This window comes from Hemibagrus wyckioides, linkage group LG04 (genome assembly GCF_019097595.1).
Source record: "Hemibagrus wyckioides isolate EC202008001 linkage group LG04, SWU_Hwy_1.0, whole genome shotgun sequence".
NCBI classification, from domain to species: Eukaryota; Metazoa; Chordata; class Actinopteri; order Siluriformes; family Bagridae; genus Hemibagrus; species Hemibagrus wyckioides.
The window spans coordinates 6,864,525-6,877,916 of record NC_080713.1 but is presented as its reverse complement, the minus strand read 5'-3'; the positions used below and the strand labels follow the sequence as shown (position 1 = coordinate 6,877,916).

General features: G+C 38.9%; 1 protein-coding gene across 2 annotated transcripts; it reads left to right on the top strand.

Annotated features, from left to right (window-relative positions):
• Window positions 1-150: 150 nt before the first annotated feature.
• yif1b (Yip1 interacting factor homolog B (S. cerevisiae)) lies at window positions 151-12,804 on the top strand. Of its 2 annotated transcripts, none has more exons than XM_058387883.1 (8): window positions 151-354; window positions 3,310-3,530; window positions 4,507-4,611; window positions 5,370-5,448; window positions 6,970-7,027; window positions 7,915-8,070; window positions 9,074-9,167; window positions 12,073-12,804. In XM_058387883.1, exons 1-8 carry the CDS (start codon window positions 321-323, stop codon window positions 12,226-12,228), a joined length of 903 nt encoding a protein of 300 aa, XP_058243866.1. In that variant the 5' UTR covers window positions 151-320; the 3' UTR covers window positions 12,229-12,804. The 2 variants fall into 2 exon arrangements, with proteins under 2 accessions (XP_058243866.1, XP_058243864.1); XM_058387881.1 differs by having other exon boundaries at window positions 151-363.
• The last annotated feature ends 588 nt before the right edge of the window (window positions 12,805-13,392 follow it).

Below are 13,392 nucleotides of genomic sequence, written 5' to 3'. Positions count from 1 at the left end.
CATGCGCATGCGCTACGTTCTTGGCCCCGCCTACACCGTTAGCGGAGTAGGTTAGAATCGTGCGTTTATTGGTTATGGCTATGCCATGGAACGTCCCTTTTAATACTTCTTTGCGCTGTGATTGGTTGTGTTCGTTGTCTCTGAACCGTTGCGATTACGTCACTCGAGTTGGGGGTAGAGCAAGCCGGTATCTTGGGAGAGGAATAAGAAAGTAATCTAATATTAAGCCGCTTTAAGAGAATAGCATTATTATTTTTATTTTTTTAAAAACATTTATTAATCGCAGCGAAGTTTAACATATATATCTATTATTTGTGAGTATGGATTACACGAATCAGAGTGGGTTCAGACAGCGTAAGTTACGTACGTCATGCTATTTGTGTTGTGATTTCTTTAGGTAGTCTCATTTTCTTTTGCTCTTGCTTATTTTACTACGATTAAGTAATCAAATGTAACTTCACTACACGTGTATTTATGTGCCACAGGTAATATTTTTTCTATCAAAGCGGATAGTGTTTAATTGTAGGCCAGATAGCATGGGTAGAGTTAGCTCGGTTGGGCTACGGTTCAATCCCAAATATTCCACTCCTCCCTATTTAGGTGCCCTAAGTAGGGTATGCGGCAGTTGCCTTGACGCCTTCAAACTAGACACTAAATGTCAAGCAGGAAGCCGTTTGTAGTTAGGCCTATTTTTAGCTCGCGCACAGTAAGCCGTGACACTCCACTGCTTTCATAACGCTAGCATCTGTTATCTGTCTAATGAACTAATAATGCAACTAAGCGCAATGATGCTTGTATCGCGTAATAGCAAGATAATTCTCCGTAATGTTTAGTACATCTAGGTGTTTAGATTAGCTAGCGGCTAATGCACGCTACCGGTGGCTTGGTTAGCGTTCATTAATTTATTCATTTATCCATTCATCTATTAATCTGCATCTTGTGTTTTATCAGTTTTTGAATTATGTTTATTTTTTCGCAACATAACACTTTAAGCATGTATAGAAGAAAACAGAATATATTTTATAACCATAGCGCTGCTGAATTCTCGTTTCTGACTGGTCAGAAACTACTAACTCACTTCCGGGTCTAAGGCAAATCGCAGACTTATTATTATTATTATTAATGTATAAGTCATGTTTAAATTTATAATTAATGTAATTTACTCAAGTAGACAAAATCAGGTTAAGTTTATCACTAGTTTAAATCTCAAATAATCTGCAATGCAGGCGTTAAAATGTTAATTTCATTGCCTGAACATTGTGCAAAAGCAATATTGCAAACAATGAAACCCAACTAAAAGCCCTGTGATCACTCTATAGTCCAAACTAGGAATGGTATTTTTTGCACTAGGAACTAGGAATGCTATTTTGTCCGTAAGAACAGTCTGTCAGATCTACTGTCCAGTGTGAAATGCTGCAAAACAGTTGCGTTTAGTTTGCAAGCATAGGAACACAATACATGTCACACACCGTGCAAAAGATTTGCCAGAGCAACACTGATCTGCTGAATTGATTCTGATAAATCAGGTGTAAGATAAGCTTTATCACATAGCTGGTCCACACCAGGATCAGCATCATGAAAATTAGATAAATCCTCCAACTCAGAGCTCTCTCCTATTATTGCATTCAACAATCTTTCAGCTCCTGACAATGAAATATGCCCTAGAAATGTATCACAGAAGAAGGAAAAAAAAATAAAACCAAAGAAGACTCGTGTTTACTACGTGCAAGAATTCTGTAAACTGTTGGTTTCTTCCCAAATCTTTCCTAGCTATGTGCTCTTACTTGAACATGTTCATTTTTGCAATTATACCATTATAAAGTCCCAATGTCCTCAAACGAGTACTGCCTAATTAGAAGCATCTAATATTGTTACTATTGATAAAACTTCTCAAATTTGTAAGCCGCGTGAAACATTAAATGTTAGTAAGTTTTGACCATAGACATTGATGATGTTTTGTACCACTTCCACTTTTATCTCTGCATTATGTGTTGACTGAGATCCACGTCATATTGTATTTCAACTAATAAGTTGATTGTGCTTTAGCTACCACTAGGGGGCGCTACAAAGTTTCTAAACAAGGATAACAGGTCTAAATTAGGCAGAATTAAGTATAAAGTGCAGCGAACCCAAAATGTAATGTCTCCATATGAGGACGCAGGGTCTCGAGGTTAAGACAAATTCTTAGAAATGATTTATTCATAAAAAAAAAAAAAAAACAATGCAATAATATGTGCATTTTGTCTATAAGCTAAATGTTTTTTGTTTTTTTTCAGATACTTTAATATTGTGAACAAAATGTGCGGCACGTACACCAAAATTATATACACCGAACCAGACATATCATTATGACCACCTGCCTAATATTGTGTTGGTCCCCCTTTTTATTCACTGTGTATTCTGACACCTTTCTATCAGAACCAGCATTAACTTCTACAGCAATTTGAGCAACAGTAGCTCGTCTGTTGGATCGGATCACACGGGCCAGCCTTCGCTCCCCATGTGCATCAGTGAGACTTGTCCGCCCATGACCCTGTCATCGGTTCACCACTGTTCCTTCCTTGGACCACTTTTGATAGATACTGACCACTGCAGACCGGGAACACCCCACAAGAGCTGCAGTTTTGGAGATGCTCTGATCCAGTCATCTAGCCATCACAATTTGGCCCTTTGTCAAACTCACTCAAATCCTTACCCTTGCCCATTTTTCCTGCTTCTAACACATCAACTTTGAGGACAAAATGTTCACTTGCTGCCTAATATATCCCACCCACTAACAGGTGCCATGATGAGGAGATAATAATAGTCTTTTTCACTTCACCTCTCAGTGCTCATAATGTTGTGGCTGATTGGTGTATATACATTAATAAATTCTCCCAATAAAATGTATTAAATAAATAAAGTCACAGACTCAGAATTGGAAGACACCTGAAGAGACCAGTGTTGTTTGGAAGCCAACTGAATAGCTATTTCTGTCAAGAGAACTGTTATAACATGTTTATGTATCTGTTTAACTATATGTCCCAACACCCTCTGTATGTATCGGGTGCAATTCTTTGCTTACGACTCTGTTGCAGCAGTTGGGTGTTATGGATGTGTTATCACACCTTATTGTCAGGTTTCAACAAATCTTTGGCCATATATTTTATCTGCCTTCTATTCAGTCTATTCTAAACCAAATATTTCCTTTCCTGGATACCTTCCTGTTGGACGCTTTTATGTCCTACATAGCCTGTAGAATCCATTGTTTCTGAGCCACTATAATGAGACGTTTGGTCTCTCACTCACAGATGTTCGTTTGTTTTTCAGAATCCACACCGAGGATGAGGAGTCCTGGCTCAGACTCTGGTGAATCCCGTCAGCTTTTTGATGACACCAGTGCTGGTCAACACAACTCTGGACCTGGCAACATAAACAAAGGAGGGATGGACTACGCAGGACATGCCATCTTGTCAGATCCCATGTCCAATCTTGCTATGGCATATGGGAGCAGCCTTGCAAGCCAGGGCAAACAAATGATGGATAAAAATGTAAGGTTCTATTTGTTTTAATTTGCTTATGTGGTCCAGAAATGAATGGAGTGGGGTTTTTTTTGTTTTTTTTTATGGCTGCACATAATCCAAAATTGAGCTTGGGTTTCTGTTTCTTGAAATATGTCTTCAGGGTTTAGGGTTACAGTTCACAAACTCAGTTTTCTGGATGTTTGCTTGTAATATCACCCCACTTCAATATAAAACAGGCTACTTTACCTAATCATGTCCTGCAAGCAGCATATAAGTTCATGTGACAATGAAAGGCCACGTTAATAAATATGGGAGCATATTGGAGGCACCAAGATGCTTTTGCCACATTCATTCACTCAGTAACTGCTTTATCCTGCCACATTATCCTAATGTGGTTTAAACTTATGTGTTTTATATGTGTTGGAAAATAGAACCAAATCATTTAAAAATAACATGAAAATGAAATAGACTATCAATCCTAAAAAAAGATGTAATAGTAGATATAAAGTACAGCCACAAACAACTAAAATTAGGAGAAGTATACCGTTAATGTCTCACAAAATGCAAGATGTCGCTTTCTTAATCAAGGCATGTATTGTATTAATGTGTTTAATAAATAATATGGTTATTTTCATCTTTATTTATTTAACAGAGAAACATTTGCTTGCTGATTAACACCAAAATCCTTCAGCTTGTTCTTGTGAAATGATACTATAGCTATATTTCTATATTTCTAAACTATATTTCCAGTATAAGTAGGATCAGAAATACAACAACACAAATAACCATGGCTTTTTGGGAAGGACGTAAATGTTAAAATCCCTCTAAGTATTTATTGCAGAACTGAAATACTTGTGATTTTGCATGCAGTGTTGCTGACACAGCACATGATCATGTGTAATAGTGCAGATAGCAACTTTGTCTTTAAAGGAAGAAAAATGTCAGATCTGATATGATTTATTTTCCAGATTGCTTGACACGTAAACTCTTTCTAAATTCACAGCTTGACCGTTTTATCCCCATCTCCAAACTGAAATACTATTTTGCTGTGGACACCGTGTATGTTGGCAAGAAGCTGGGACTGCTGGTTTTCCCCTATATGCATGAGGTACGACTGATGTGTTCCTTATGTGCTATGTAAAACTGCACATATTTGCACCTGCCACCTGGCAGATGAAGGGGCTATGTAAACAGATGTGCTCCAAGAAAGTGAGTTATACCCTGTGCACGACCATCCGCATGCCACACAGGCACCAAGTTTGCTGCTTATTTGCCTTTTTTTTATATTTGTGTTGAGCAAATTGAGCACTAACTCTACTATAACACTACTCTATTTATATACTATAATTCTCTCATCTATCTCTCTCTCTATATATACATATATGCACCCTGATCAGCCATAACATTATGACCACCTGCATAATGTTGTGTTGCTGCCGCTTTCATTTCAAGTCAATTAGTATTAGAACTATGCTGACTAGCAGCCTAATTGACTCAGTGAAACCAAGTATGCTTATATTAAATATAACTCTCTTGGAACACTGCTCAATGAATACAATTAGTGGATTGGACACCAAATGACTGCTGTATAATATAACAGAATGGGATGTTCAAATAGCGCATACTGGTTGAGGGGCAAATGTCCACATACTTTTGGCCATATAGTTTATCACCAGGGACGTAAGCTTTTTTTCCTGTTGTTCTAACATCGTCTTAAATTGGCTTAACTATGCTTTTAACTAAATGCATTTTCACAAAAGCAGTAAGTTCTGCTTTGTGTGACATAATAAGGTTAAGTGCCTACAGTTAACTGTGTGTGTTTGGTGACTCTGGGGCTTTGGTGTGTCATCATTGCTTTTGTTACAGAACTGGGAAGTGAGTTACCGGCAGGAAACTCCAGTAGCTCCACGCTTTGATGTCAATGCTCCGGACCTGTACATTCCCGGTAAGTAATCTATATATATCACAACAAATCACCCAGTAGGTTGATACATCAAAAATGTTTTGTTTTACATTAAGTATTATTGCAAATGATTTAGATGTATGCAACGTGGTTTATTTATTCCTTTGCTTGTCAGGATACAGGTTGTGTTGGATTCTTATGCACCATAAACTCCTGAAAATCTCTTTCATTTAATGGTCGTTTAAACAATGTTTAAAAATTGGAACTAATGGAGTATTGTTGCACAAATGAATAGTCAGATGACACTTCTGCCTTGATTAGATGATGACTGAAGGGTGTCAAACAATCAAACCATGGGACCCTTTGCTGTTCAGTCTCATACCAGACTTCTAGGATTGTTGGGAACAGTAGTTGGTTCCAAAATATGTCACAAACTCTAGCCGAAAGGCCTCCAATCAGTGGAAGAGAGGTTTACAATTAGGAGAAGCTCAATACACTGGTGGCCTCTTTTCTAGACAGGGCTGATGCTTATACACTATATTGCCAAAAGGTTTAGGACAACCCCTCCAAATCATTGAATTCAGGGGTTGGGCTTGGCCCCTTAGTTCCAGTGAAAGCACCTTTTAATGCTTCAGCTTCATACAAAGACAATTTTGGACAATGTCATCCTCCTAACTTTGTGGGAACAGTTTGGGGTTGACCTCTTCCTGTTCCAACATGACTGTTCACCAGTGCACAAAGCAAGGTCCATAAAGACATGGATGAGTGAGTTTGGTGTGGAGGAACTTGACTGGCCTGCACAGAGTCCTGACCTCAACCTGATAGAACACCTTAGGGATGAATTAGTGTGGAGACTGTGAGCCAGACCTTCTCATCCTACATCAGTGCCTCACCTCACAAATGCTCTTCTAGAGGAATGGTCAAAAATTCCCATAAACACTCTTAAACCTTGTGGAAAGTCTTCCCAGAAGAATTGAAGCTGCAAAGGATGGGTCAACTCCATATTACATTCATGTGTATATAAAAACAGACGTCCCAGTTTTGGCCTGGCTTCTAGTTCTCTTCTTGTTCATCCTATGTTCTGTCGGGTTGTGGTCAGGACTCTGTGCAGGCCAGTCAAGTTCCTCCACACCAAATTCGCTCATCCATGTCTTTATGGACCTTGCTTTGTGCACTGGTGTGCAGTCATGTTGGAACAGGAAGGGGTCATCCCCAAACTGTTCCCACAAAGTTTGGAGCATGAACTTGTCTAAAATGTCTTGGTATGCTGAAGCATTAAGAGTTCCTTTCACTGGAACTAAGGGGCCGAGCCCAACACCTGAATTCAATGATTTGGAGGGGTGTCCCAAAACTTTTGGAAAATATAGTGTATTAAGGCAAAAGGAGAAGTAATCAAATACCAAATTTTATCAGTCACTTTCCTTGTTTTGCTTTGTCAGTCTTAACAGAATATACTTCAACTCAATTTAAACCACCAGTCAGATTATTACTTGCATGCAAACATACCTACTTTGTCCATGGTATGCATGCTGTGTGTCTAATCTTATCCCCTTATCATTCCAGCAATGGCTTTTATTACATATGTCCTGGTCGCAGGCCTGGCCCTGGGTACTCAGAACCGGTAAGGTTTTCTCTACACTTTTACACTCTTGTCATAGATCCTTATGCACCAGGGCTGTGGTGGTTTTGGGTTACTGATCAGAAGATTAAGCCTTCATATGACATTGGTGAGCCCTTAAGCAAGACCCTTAAGTCTCTTCAAGGGTTGCATTGCTATTGCTGATCCTGCATTTGGGTCCTAACTTCCTAAGAAGTTGGGATATACGGAGCTAAGAATTTCACCATGTAATGCATATGTGACAAGTAAAGGAGTCAGAGGGAACACTCTATTTAAAGACACAAGACACATTTCCTCTTCAAACCTGTGGGGCGTTGGAAACATCTGAGACATCTTTTATCCAGACTGATTTCTATTTAAGGAATTAAACATAACACGGTGTGCTGATAAGAAAATATAGAATTATTAATGATATAATAATAATTTGCCTTTATTTGTCACATATACATTACAGCACAGTGAAATTCTTTTCTTTGCATATCCCATCCTTGGGGTCAGAGCACAGGGTCAGCCATGATACAGCGCCCCTTGAGGGCGTTTAGGGCCTTGCTCAAGGGCCCAACTGTGGCAATTTGGCGGTGCTGGGGCTTGAACTCCTGATTGGGCAACAACCCAGAGCCTTAACCACTTGAGCCACCACTGCCCTGGTATTATGACACAAAGCACAGTAGTTGTTACCCTGATGTTGATTTATTTTATAACCCATAGTGTTTTATTTATCATATACTTCAGTGATTTGCCAACGTAAACAATTTTTAATGACACATCATACATTTTATTTGTTTTTATTTATTTTTGTGATTCATGTGGTAAGAGATCTGATTTAATCTACACAATATTTATACAGCTCTGTTGATTTATATTATTGAATCTCTCATTCTATGTTTCAGCTTCTCCCCTGAGATCTTGGGGATGCAGGCTAGCTCAGCCCTGATATGGCTCATTATAGAAGTTCTTGCCGTTCTCCTCAGCCTTTACTTGGTCACGGTGAACACAGACCTCACCACTATTGATCTTGTGGCATTTTCTGGATACAAATATGTTGGGTAAGGTGGTTGAATAAAATGATTTAGTTCCTGACAGGTTTCTGACACTTGTGTACTTTAAATATGCTTATTACATCCTAGACACAGCTATTTTATTGTTGACAACCGTTAAGTATGAGTAATTCCCAAAGCTTTCTGAACGCTGACATGCCTGTGTGTCTCATTCAGCATTTTTAGCTATCGAAATGTGTCTGAAAACGTTGCTACGCCACCTTTATAAGAAGAGATATTACTAAGAAATGAAATCTGTAACTGAAAGTGAGCTACTCCCATTACACAGGTTTTCACTTCCACATTCTAACTTGTTGCCATTCACCCTAAATATGCTTGTCCGTACTATTTCGGCTCTAATTTGTTTGTTTCTGTTCCGGTTTTAATTTTTGTCCATGAGACATTAGCAGTAGTGTGCAGCTTTTAAGGTTTTTCGGCATTTAACAGAAAGAGAAAAAAAAATATCAAATCTCAAACACAAGAGATAATGGACAGGATTCATTGCTGACTCCTAAAAACAAAGCTTGTTTTTTCACTTCCACTGACAATTCTATCATCTTGATGAGAAATTCTATTTAAAAGTGTTGGGGACAACAAATGTTCGACTCGCGACTAGCAATGGAGCAGTGTTGCACTGTGTTACTTAAGAGGCTTGTCTAGTGTATAAGATGTTGACGACATGGTGATGCTGACTGTAGTATTAGAATGAATGTTGAAGGTTGTAAACTGAGTGCACAAATAAGGTGAGAAAGCTGGAAAGGTCTAAAGTGTTGTTGCATTGCTGTCTTTAAGTATAGATGAATCCAGGGCTAACTCTCATTTGTGTTGACACTGAAGATGTAAAATTGTAAATAAAAAATAAGTCATTCAGAATGATTTAATCCTTTAAGCTTGAGTTGCAATGGTCTTGTATAATGTAATGTTAAATAAAAAAATATGTAATCTAACATATCTTGGAAATCTCTCTGAAGCTAGTAATAGTGTTTGCTGTAATCATTTCTTCTCTCCATAGGATGATAGTAGGAGTGTTGGCTGGGCTCCTGTTTGGAAAGACAGGATATTATCTCTCACTATTCTGGTGCTGTGCTTCTATTTTTGTCTTTACGGTAAGTGCCCAATACTAGTTTAATCGTATTTGCTGATGAGATCAGGCTTTTAAGTTTTATTTTCCCATCCACATGGTTTGATCATTAATGATGATGTCAGGTGTGAAAAATCACGTTGTTATTTTGTTTTTAGGACTGCTGGCAGGGAAATGACCATGTAAATCCATCGAATTTAGGCTATGTTGACATAAAATGATTAATCTTATCAGTTCTTATCAGTGCTTTATTCTGTTGGAATAACCCTTATACTCACAGTACCACCACATACACTATAGTATTCGCTCACCCATCCAAATAATCAGAATCAGGTGTTCCAATCACTTCCATGGTCACAGGTGTATAAAATCAAGCACCTAGGCATGCAGACTGTTTTTACAAACATTTGTGAAAGAATGGGTCGCTCTCAGGAGCTCAGTGAATTCCAGCGTGGAACTGTGATAGGATGCCACCTGTGCAACAAATCCAGTCGTGAAATTTCCTCGCTCCTAAATATTCCACAGTCAACTGTCAGCTGTATTATAAGAACGTGGAAGTGTTTGGGAACGACAGCAACTCAGCCACGAAGTGGTAGGCCACGTAAACTGACGGAGCGGGGTCAGCGGATGCTGAGGCGCATAGTGTGAAGACGTCGCCAACTTTCTGCAGAGTCAATCGCTACAGACCTCCAAACTTCATGTGGCCTTCAGATTAGCTCAAGAACAGTGCGCAGAGAGCTTCATGGAATGGGTTTCCATGGCCGAGCAGCTGCATCCAAGCCATACATCACCAAGTGCAATGCAAAGCGTCGGATGCAGTGGTGTAAAGCACGCCGCCACTGGACTCTAGAGCAGTGGAGACGCGTTCTCTGGAGTGACGAATCGCGCTTCTCCATCTGGCAATCTGATGGACGAGTCTGGGTTTGGCGGTTGCCAGGAGAACGGTACTTGTCTGACTGCATTGTGCCAAGTGTAAAGTTTGGTGGAGGGGGGATTATGGTGTGGGGTTGTTTTTCAGGAGCTGGGCTTGGCCCCTTAGTTCCAGTGAAAGGAACTCTGAATGCTTCAGCATACCAAGACATTTTGGACAATTCCATGCTCCCAACTTTGTGGGAACAGTTTGGAGCTGGCCCCTTCCTCTTCCAACATGACTGTGCACCAGTGCACAAAGCAAGGTCCATAAAGACATGGATGACAGAGTCTGGTGTGGATGAACTTGACTGGCCTGCACAGAGTCCTGACCTCAACCCGATAGAACACCTTTGGGATGAATTAGAGCGGAGACTGAGAGCCAGGCCTTCTCGTCCAACATCAGTGTGTGACTGGTCAAAATGAATGAATGAAGAGTGGTCAAAAATTCCCATAAACACACTCCTAAACCTTGTGGAAAGCCTTCTCAGAAGAGTTAAAGGTGTTATAGCTGCAAAGGGTGGACCGACGTCATATTGAACCCTATGGATTAGGAATGGGATGTCACTTAAGTTCATATGCGAGTCAAGGCAGGTGAGCGAATACTTTTGGCAATATAGTACTTTGAACATGCTTTGCTTTGAGATGTTTACGGAAACTGTACAGGTCGATGTGCATCAAAAATACGATGCGTTTTTAATAACGCTAAGCATTTAAAAAAAAAAATTTTTTAATTCTTATCACATGAAATAAGGTCTTGCATGTTACACAGAGTCAATTTACCATAAGACACAGCAATCAGACATTCATTTTTCATAGGAGATTTGCATTTTAACATGAGTGTATTCTGAGACAAGCTGGCGCTCAAAAATATGCTCTGATAGACAGAATGGTGCCTTGGAAACCCTGCTAAGTTCCACCCAGTTTCACACTACCTTGAAAGATGCATTGATGCAGCCCACTCGATTTCTACCTAGTTCAACAGAGCATGGTTAGAATTCATTAATATGAATCAAATTTGTGAAGTAATAATTTAAGGTTACTGTGAATAACCAGACAGATATAGATCATCTTTTAAAATATGTACATTAGACTAAATGGCAATTTTTTCACTTATCTGTTACATTTTATTGTTCAGAATATGAACATTTGAAGATTTGACAGACTGTTAACAAGTCCTGAGGTGACACATGCTCAGTTATTGACAGGCTTATAGACAGTTTATTACTTTAAAAGATGACGTGCAGCTTTTGTTAACTTTCTCACTATTCCACTGTAGTCAGACCGAACAGCTATATTTTGCCATGCACATTCACGTCACTTACATGAAATGAATACTGTTAAACTGTCAGCTGAATGTTTTTACAATTACTTATTGCATAACTTGATGACTTTTCAGAGAATAACAGTTAAGAAGCTTATTTGCCAATTACCTGGTGGTGTCTAACTTGCATTGGGGGGAAAAAATTGTATTCTGCTTTTGAAAGTGGTGTTTACTGCTTCCTGATGGTTATAATTATCAGCTAAATGTAAGGGCTCTTTGTTTCTCCCTAACAATCCTCTTCACCATGCATGTGGACTGGGATAGTGTGCTCACACAATTTCAGATATGGGCTTAGTGGGGTTTTTAATTTATATATTGTTTTTATAACCATTACCTGATTTGTCCAAGTCTACAACCTCCTCCTTTGTGTTAAAAGATATTTTCATGGATGACAAAGTATTGTACAGACGTATACCTTAGGATAACTAGACATGGTTAAAGGCAACAACAGACTTCCTCGAGTCTGAGAATTTTGCTTAAATATAGCCAAAGTTTTGCACTTAATATTATTCTAATCCCAACAATAACTCACTAAGTTAGCTGTTACTGGCAGTGTACATTGCACAAGAACAACCATTCCATTTTCTTAAAATAAACTTGAAGTCATATTCCATGACTTCAAATAGCTGCATCAATGTTCATTTTGGGCTCAAAGACACTACCGTCTGCTTTATTGAACCATCTGTGTGCGTTGTAGATCCGAACACTGAGGTTAAAGATCCTGTCCGAGGCGGCTGCAGAGGGCGTTCTGGTCCGAGGAGCCAAGAATCAGCTGCGTATGTACTTAACCATGGCCATTGCTGCAGCACAGCCCGTGTTCATGTACTGGCTAACTTTCCACCTGATTAGGTAAGGAGTGGATATACACGGCAGCGAGCATTGATAATGAAGGACACAACCACTACAGCCATGACTGAAACACTCGGTCGGTCATCCTCAAAAGAGACTCAAAGCAAGGATCCATTTGCACAGGTGCAAACAAATGAACAAGCATTGTGAAGGCTCGCAGTACAACAGTTGCTGTGATAGGTCACTTATTTTCCACATGTACACTTGTAAAATGGACTATTTGCTTTTTATGTGTTTTTCTTTTTGTATGATGTCGAGTGCAATTATTTGATTCATATTTTTTAAAACAATGTGAACACTTGAAGTACAGGCTGAGAACGTATATTTGAGCCAGTCTGCACAGTTTACTCCAATACCCAGGTAACTGTTAACACCAAATGCCTGTCTTTTTTGTTTTCGACTGTCTCCATTTGTATTTGTGTATGTATATGCTTTTCTCTGCTACTGATTTTAAAAAAAAAAAAGCAAAATATGTCTATGTAACTGCTGAAAAGTACTTTAAATGACTGATTCAGATGGTTCGGCAAACAAAAGCCTGACTCTCTCTCTCTCTTTGTAATTAAAACAAGGACAAAATTTCTACTCTTGTTTTCCTTAAAATATTATGAAATGAGATTGTAACAGATTGTAATTACAGGGAAGCGGGATATCGGGTGAAGACTGGGTTAAACCTAGGATTTGGTAGGAAAAAATATAAATGTCTGCCTTCATACATGCATGCAAAATGAACATATATGAAAAGGAGAAAGAGAGCAGAGACAAAAAAAAAAAACGTAAAATTTGGCAGTCATGGAGATATTTGGGTTTCCTTTAAGCAATAAAATTTTTGGGGTGTGCTGAAAAATAAGGTACAACAGGGCAATATATTATTGTCTGAGGTGAGGATGACTTAATCCCTGAAGTTGATTGTTTTTCACAATAGCGGTTGCTATTTCTCGAACAGGCTACTTCCGGTCATGTGACGACTTCCCTCGCTACCTGCACAAGACAGGAAGTTTCTTGACATTTCCAGCTAGGTTTTGCAGAACCAAAAATGTAATAATAACCTTCTTCCACTGTTTTGTTTTCTTTTCCTGTCTTATTTTATCTAAAAAAAAAAAAAAAAAGAGTAGACATTTTTATAACTCTCAGAAATTAGCATAGAAATGTATCAATAAGATTAAACATA

Bases quoted from the DNA above. Each gene is read 5' to 3' on its own strand.
- yif1b (XM_058387881.1), top strand. From the start codon at position 321: ATGGATTACACGAATCAGAGTGGGTTCAGACAGCGTAAGTTAC. The intron at 7,028-7,914 runs GTAAGGTTTTCT...TCTATGTTTCAG, and splicing joins GCCCTGGGTACTCAGAACCG to CTTCTCCCCTGAGATCTTGG. The intron at 9,168-12,072 runs GTAAGTGCCCAA...TGTGCGTTGTAG, and splicing joins CTTCTATTTTTGTCTTTACG to ATCCGAACACTGAGGTTAAA.